Source organism: Aplysia californica, unplaced genomic scaffold (genome assembly GCF_000002075.1).
Source record: "Aplysia californica isolate F4 #8 unplaced genomic scaffold, AplCal3.0 scaffold00579, whole genome shotgun sequence".
NCBI classification, from domain to species: Eukaryota; Metazoa; Mollusca; class Gastropoda; order Aplysiida; family Aplysiidae; genus Aplysia; species Aplysia californica.
This window is the reverse complement of record NW_004797849.1, coordinates 209,264-217,459: the sequence shown is the minus strand read 5'-3', so window position 1 is coordinate 217,459 and position 8,196 is coordinate 209,264. Positions and strand designations below refer to the sequence as shown.

Here is an 8,196-nt window from a genome sequence, read left to right as displayed (position 1 = left end):
ATTATTGTTATTATTATTATTATTATTAATGTTATTATTATTACTATTATTATTTTTATTATTATTATCGTAGCTTTTATTTCAATATTTTATGGTGGTGTTAAAATTGTTAGACAGTATATCACTTCACTGTTTATACCAACATTATGCTACCAGTGCCAGATCTGAAAGCAAAATCACCGCAAGTGAGATAAAATGTCTCCGGAAACCCATTAACATCAATGGACGAAAAGTGGCGGAGAAATGAAAAAGTAAGAGCAGCTATAGTCACTGAGTCCTGTATGCATTTCATATAAAAACAGGGAATAAAATTTTTGGCCACCTTTTACGAATGTCACCTAACCAGATAGCCAGCCTCTAGAGCCCACAACACCAAGCACTCAGGCTTTAAAGGAAGAGGAAGGCCACGCAAAAGGTGGATTGAGGGAGTCAAGGAAACCCTGAGAAATTTTAACATCCCAACTGAAATAGCTGCGAAGCTGGCCTACTATTAAAAAAACACTAAATCTTAAGTTTAGTTTTCGTAGAGGTTTTACGGCGCTTGCAACTCCCTAAGGTCATATTAGCGCCAAAGAGTGGATGTCAAAAGAGAAGTCTTTAAGTGAACCATGCTTACTTTGCTCACCTCTCTAGCTTCAACAGCGCAGAATCTGCTTCGACTATTAAGGCAGCCTGGAAATAGTGGGGGTCACAAGAGTGTGACAAACATACACAAAAGTAGAGTAAAAATAACGATTGTAAGGATTAAGAAATAAAAAGCAGCAGTTCCCAGTTGAAGTTCAGGCTCAGCTATGAGAATGACATTGTCGAACTAGCCCATTTACAATTTACAATACTACTGAGAACAAGTTAAATGTCCCCCCTTCGGGACTGGCCTAAAAACACTTCAGTCGGGGGGTGTATGTGCGTGTATGGGTGTATGTGTGTGTGTGTGTGTGTGTGTATGTATGTACGTACGGGGGGGTGCATCTTTCTTAGAGGACTGCAACAAAGTATGAAAAGTATTGGCAGTTAACATCATTAGCTTTAGTTTGTATCACTTGTAACTATTACTATTAGTGTATGCGTGTCATCATTGTTCTTTCCATCAGGGGATCATGAGGCAGAGGAAGCAATCACTGACGCAATGCAGCAACTTGCTTCAAAGATTGCTGGGGATGTGAAAGAAAAGTTGCTGGAGAAGGCCAAAGTCACGGGAGGAACGAAGGGCAAGGGCACACCGAAACTGGAGGAAGCCATGAGAGGAGAGGCTTTTCAGACAGGTGAGGAAATTTGTATCACGTCGCGGTGGAATTAGGAACTCGTACATTTTGGGACATATGGAGCTGTTGGTATAATCTTAAGGCCTGTTCATTTGTCTTGTTTTCGATGAAAAATATAATATCAATTTATCTTAGATACAAGTCGAGACCCTGGCGATTGAAGGAGGAGGGGCTAACCTGGTTTCGAGGTAAAATTAGCGAAAAAAATGGCTGCCAAATTTTAGTTATTTCCCTAGCTTGAAAGTCCGTGAAAGCTGAAATTCTCCATCTTTTTAGCCTTTATTCAGCGTTTTCCATTAAAATCCACACAAAAAGTCTTCTTTAATGGGAATGAAAGGTGTTGGGCTAAAAAACAAAAATTTGATAAAGATTCCCAAACCTGCTGATAAATACCAGTTTCTTCTCTTTCATTATTTTGTCGAGCGCTTGATTTCCCCACGTTCACTCAAATTTTGTTCTAGTTTTGTTGCCAAACATGCTGTGGGTGTTTGTCGTCATTTTTGTCGTTGTCGTCGTCGTCGTCGTCGTTTTTGTGCATCTTTTTGTGTAATTAATTTTTTAAATAATGGCACTATTTTGGGCCAAACGTATACGATTTCGGTATAATAATAATAATAATAATAATAATTGCATTTATATAGCGCATACCCATGCTCAAGAGCATGCTCTATGCGCTTTACAACTATTATTACCCCAGCAGACCCCCTGAGAACACTCAGAAACATTCTCGGCTTCCGCGGAAGCATACAGTGCAAGCTGCGGATTTCACGCGCTCAAACACTATCAAACTGACAAGATCGTTCACTGTCTATAGCCGGGTACCCATTTCCACCTGGGTGAAGTGAGGGAAAATTGTGCAAAGTGCCTTTCCCAAGGACACAACGTCGGGCCCCTGACGGGATTCGAACCCACGACCTTACGATTGCGAGTCCGAGAGCCTAACCACCAGGCCACCGACGATAATAAGGTCAGAATTTTGTGGGATTTGAATAAGTGTATTTCTTTTTTTGCTGTCCGCCAATTTTGCAGGATCCGATCGAAAACAGCGCTATAATCTTTTCAAGTGAAACAACGTCAACCGTTGTATTTCATGTTTTGGTTTTTTTTTGGTTGTAATTGCTATATTTGTAACAATAATTTTCCTGTAGGATTTCATAACTGAATGATTGGAAAAGAAATGTTTTGAGGAAAACGAAAAGTTGTTTCTACAAAGTCTTTTGGGTGGCGAATGTCTTGTTTCTATTTCTGGCCCTTCCTGTTTTTGTTTAATCTTTGTCTTACTTTTCGTTTCGATAAATTCATTTATGTACTGTTTTGCTTGTCTGCTAGGTGATGAGCCCGCTTCCTCCATGTACGGATTTCTCAGTTCCATGAAAGAGGAAGATGCCAAAGAGCAGGGCATGACGAAGAGCCAAAAAAGTCCAGGATCGAAAAAATCAAAGGATGACAATCAACAAAAAGGTTCGGAGACAAGCAGGACCGACCAGAGTGGTTTCCTCCTTCCCCCAAGTCCACTGCTGGACAAGAAGAAAGGGGAGAAAGAGGAGAGAATTATCAAGATGGCGAGTGAAGGCGGCGAGGACAAAAAGAGAAAAGCTCCAAGACCTCAGTGGGCAAGGTTCCGCAGGGGTCGTCAGGGAGTTCCGACAAAGGCTAAAGAGAACATCGCCAAGAAAGATCCACAAAGTGACGCCCAAACATCGCTGACGATTTCTAAACAGGAAACTGGGGCTGAGAAGGCTTCTGTTGTTTTAGGAGAAAGAAAAGAGGGTAAAATTGGGTCGTCAGTTGGTGCTGCTGCTTCTGATACGTCTGTTTTGTCATCAGTCACTAAAAATGATAATGACAACGGAAAGCAAGCCGATGTCATTAAAATTGAAACAAGAAATGACATAATTCGTGTCACAGGAGTTGTTGAGAAGGGGGGCGAAGAAGAAACAGACGGCAATGCTTCATCTACCACTGCAAGAGAAAAGGGTGGGGACAAAGAGAAAATGAAGGCTTCTTCTAAAGAGAGGACATTCGTTCCAAAGAGAAGAACGTCAAGACCGAAAGACGTGTCTGAGGACACCGCAGATGAGAGCGAAACAACGCAAAGAAGTGAAAACCGAACTCGTGCAGCTTCTGAAGAGAGATACAAAGCAAAGGCATTTACGGTAATCACATTCCCTAAACCGAAACCTCGAAAGAAAAAAGACATAGACGAGCAGAAACAAGAACCCAATCTTAGTAGGAGATCTTCGGACAGATTTATTGGTTTGCATCCAAAGAAAGTAGCGGGGCGAAGGACTAGCATGCCTAAGGAAGATCAGGAGGAAGAAGAAATGAGAATAGTGAAAAAGACGCCTAGATTTGTTGGATTGTCACAGAAAGACGCTCTACGAAGTGAAGAGGCTCGACGCAGAAACTCTCAACAGGATGATGGAGACGAAAACAAAAACATGAAATGGGTTGCAAAGACTGAGAGGTTTATTGGACTGAGACCAAGAGATGAAAGCAGAAGCGATTTGTATGATAGAAGATATAGTCAAGATGACCTAGACAAGGAATCAGTGAAAAAGACTCCAAGAACAGAACGGTTTATAGGACTGAAACAGAGGGGCGGGGAAGGTAAGAAAGCTACATGTACTCATAATTTGTTTGTGGTAGGTCTTTTTCGACAAATTCCAGTACTTTGACATTTCAACCTAGGCATAGTGATTGCATAAGACAGTATCAGAGACAAAGTTTTATGAATAAGAAGAAGCTTTTACACCTAATAACTCCTTGGGATCCGTAATAAATCTGTACTACTTCTGTAGATAAGGGGCCTCAGACTTTTGATAATGAGGTAAGGAAGGAATTGATTATGTTCTTCACATTTGAAAATTAAAGGAGAGAGCTTAATTCGCGTACATATGAAAATAACTAGTTAAATAGAAACAAATAACTGATTCTGATCACCTGTGTTTTAAGGGTCATTTGGATATTCATGTATGCATGTTTGTGGTGTATGCATGAATGTATGTACGTATTTTCGCATACATACTCATAATTGCATGCATGGGTGTATGGGGGCGACATGTATTTTACTTTTGGGGCACTCAATGTCTACATTATTAAATAAAACATGGATTTCCACAGTTTCCATGGGGATCCCTCCCTCGATCCCCAAGCTGGCAATAACTGGCAGCAAAAAAATACAAGAAGTTGGCCAGGATACAGAAGAAGACTACGCTGACGACGAACCATCTTCCCGTGTCTTGACTGTTATAAGTACGTACGATTGGCGCATAGCTACCTCGGAAGTTCTGTCTGCTCAGTTATTAGTTTCAGGAAATTTCACGTCAATATTTCTCAGTTTCACAATTATTTTCTTATCACTTTTGAATGCAACTGTTTCCATGTCTTAATAACGACTCCGAATATTCTTACGATTTTAATAGGGCAGACAGAGTATAATTTTCTTTTTGACCTCATGGGCGTAGTAACTCAAAGCGGCCAACATTGTTAGATAGAAATTTGTAATTCTAAGGCAGCGATCTTACTTTGCTGTCGGTAAGTGGGATTTATTTAATGTTTTAGAACCATTCAATATTATCTGTAATTATGTTTTAAGAAGGATTTTAAATTTAATAACGGACATAAAATGCCAATATAAAGTTAAACATATTTCAAGTTATCAATGCACAGTGTACATTTCAAGGCATCAGTACGACTCGTTTACAAATCTCAGAAATACTACTTAAAACTGCATCAACCATGTTTTTTTGTGCTATTTTATATAATGCCATGAATACCTTGAAAAGATAAATCCTCCCTATCCCCTTCCTCTCTGTCTTGTCTGTCGGTCTGTCTTTTAGTTTGTCTGTCTGTCTGTGTGTGTGTCTGTCTGTCGATCAGTTTGTTTGTTTGTTTATCTATCTGTCTGTTTGTCTGTTTGTCTCTCTCTCTCTCTCTCTCTCTCTCTCTCTCTCTCTCTCTCACTCTCCCTCCCTCTTTTAGCCATCAATTTTTATATGAATAACATTATTTTTGTAACGTCAACTAGGGCTTTGTAACAACATATTTTGCACTCTCATATTTTTCTTTCACATTCATATTTACTCTTTGTTAAACCTTTAAACACTTCTACGCTTGAAAATACCCACATGAAAATTACACGTGAGACTTTATTTGCCTCTGACACTTTTATTCTCCCAGGGGAAGTCACAGGGATGAGCCTGGCTGACATGTTCAAAGATGACGTTGGAAAGGAAACCGGATCGTCGTCATCGCAAAAGGAACTCAAGGCCCTTAATGAGATGGTCAAGGTAAATTGAAACATGTAGTTGGATATGATGCACCCCAAGAACACTGTTTTCTTTCTTTCTTTTTCGTTAGTAAGTGTTTTACGGCCCTTGCAACACAATTAGGTCATAATATAAGTGCCGATCACTCGTGTGATTCTCGAGGCCCTGTCCAAGAGACAGGAGAGCAAAGAATAGGACCACTGTATTCGTACCGCCGGTGTCGTAGATGGCGACTAAGGTCGCTTGGGTAAAGGGTTAACTGCCCTTTCCCGTAAAACAAAAAAAACAGCTACAAAAATATCAACAGCATAAGCAACACGACTACCAGTTCTGGAAGATGGAGCACCTTCATCACCGAAGAGGGGAGAGAAAATGGAGTGTAGAATGACGCAGGGTGCTGAAAGCTGAAAGACAGCCACCAAGCTGAGAAGCTAACTGTCGACCACCAGACTTGGAACCTGGAATGTTCGTACAATGTACGAGGCAGGGAAGGCACTGCAGGTTGCAAGAGAGATGGAGGCCTACCAACTGGAAATATTCAGTCTTTGTGAGACGAGATGGAGGAATGCAAAGGAGTGCTCACTTGCTTCTGGGGAAACAATTCTCTACTCTGGACATCTGGAGGAAAACTCGCCTCATACAGAAGGAGTAGTTATTCTGTTATCAACATACGCCAAGCGGGCTTTGGTAGGATGGGCAGCAGAGGGTCCGCGACTAATATCAGCTATATTCCGTTCACAGAAGAAAGACATCAACCTTCATGTTATCCAGGGATATGCCCCCACCAACGATAAGGACCAGGATATGAAAGAGACTTTCCACAAAATGTTATTGATCTGGTTATAAGGAAGGACATTTTGATTGTAATAAGAGACTTCAATGTTAAGGTTGGCAGTGACAATGCAGGCTTTGAGGAAATTATGGGGAAACACGGACTTAGAGTCAGAAGTGAGAATGGAGAACTATTTGAGGAAATATGTACAATAAATGGGCTCATGATAGGAGGAACTGTTTTCCCACATAAACAGATACACAAAGCAACATGGATGTCTCCAGACCAACAAACTGAAAATCAGATTGACCACATTTGTGTCAACAAGAAATTCAGGAGATCAATAAGGGATGTTGGAGTTTTCAGGGGTGCAGACGTAGCTTCTCACCATCATCTACTCATTTCAACAATCTGACTAAAACTAAAGCAAAGACAGGGGATTGTCAATCATAGGTGCCGGTACAAAGTGGAACTTCTGAGAGAGCCACCGTTAAGAGAGGAGTTTAAAGTAGCAGTTAAGAGCAGGTTCCTATTGTTGGAAACACTTGGCGAGGATAGCAGCGTGGAAGAAACATGAGAGGCAATAAAAGAAAGCTGGACCACTGTGGGCACTAGCTGTGGATATATGCCACCCCTCTGAGGAAGATAGAGGCCCGGAAAAAGAAAAAGGATCAGGTAAACAGGAGCAAGACAAGAGCAGCCAAAGCAAAGGCCAAAGAAGAATACACCAAAGCAATGAAGGATGTAAAAGTCAACATACGGAAAGACAAAAGAAACTATGTAGATGTCCTGGCGCTCGAGGCAGAGGAAGCAGCAGGGGCAGGAAACTTGAGAGGACTGTATGAAACAACCAAAAAACTTGCAGGCAGATACAAGTACACAGATGTGCCAGTTAAGGATAAAGAGGGAAAGCTTCTCACAAATCCAGACGAATAGAAAGAATGCTGGAAGGAGCATTTCAAAGAGCAGCTGTTGAACAGACCAAGGCCAGAAAAACAGTTTGACATTCCACCAGCTGAGATTGATCTGGAGGTGAGTAGAGAAAAGCCCCGTTTAGAGGAGATCAAGGAGGCGATAAGAAACCAAAAAGCTGACAAGGCAGCCGGCCCAGATGGAATTCCCCCAGAAGTTCTCAAGGCGAATATCGACACTGCCGCAGGGATTCTTCATGACATTTTGGCAAGATATGGGACGGAGAAGGATTTCCACAGGATTGGAGAAAAGGATTGCTTGTGAAACTACCCAAGAAAGAGGACCTGCATGAGTGTAAAAACTACAGAGGAATCATGCTCCTGTCCATTCCGGGGAAGATTTTAAGTCGGGCCATACTGGACAGACGGAAGGAGGCCGTGGATGTAAAACTAAGACAAGAGCAGGCAGGATTTCGTAACAAGAGATCGTGCACATATCAGATTGCAACTTTAAGGATAATAGTGGAGCAGTCGACAGATTGGAACTCTTAACTGTACTTTAATTTTGTTGACTACGAGAAAGCTTTTGACAGCCTAGATAGGGACTCAATATGGAAGCTCATGCGCCACTACGGAATACCTGACAATATCGTGAGATTTATCAAGAAGATCCATGTGAGAATGAGCTGCAGTGTCTTATTTGGAGGGCAACGGACAGACTCGTTTGAAGTGAAATCAGGAGTGAGACAGGAAAGCCTGTTATCGCCTTTTCTCTATTTATTAGCAGTGGATTGGATAATGAGATAGACAACATCAAGACAACGCTGTGGCATACCGTGGACCCTTTCCAGTCAGTTGGAAGACTTGGACTTGGCACTTCTTTCTCACAGTCGAGCCCAGATGCAATAGAAGATAGATCGCCTCAGGACCTTCTAATAAAGTGTGGGACTCCATATTCACATGGATAAAACGAAAGTTTT

The 8,196-nt window shown here is 41.4% G+C and overlaps 1 protein-coding gene across 1 annotated transcript in view; it reads left to right on the top strand.

Annotated features, from left to right (window-relative positions):
- LOC101853490 (trichohyalin) overlaps positions 1-8,196 on the top strand; it is a gene marked incomplete at its 3' end in the record, with an annotated part of 30,748 nt that overhangs the window by 11,126 nt on the left and 11,426 nt on the right. Inside the window, exons 7-10 of the mRNA XM_013087369.2 lie at positions 1,092-1,262; positions 2,592-3,872; positions 4,386-4,517; positions 5,445-5,554. Coding sequence (XP_012942823.2) covers positions 1,092-1,262; positions 2,592-3,872; positions 4,386-4,517; positions 5,445-5,554 — 1,694 coding nt within the window. The remainder of the gene's footprint in view (positions 1-1,091; positions 1,263-2,591; positions 3,873-4,385; positions 4,518-5,444; positions 5,555-8,196) is intronic.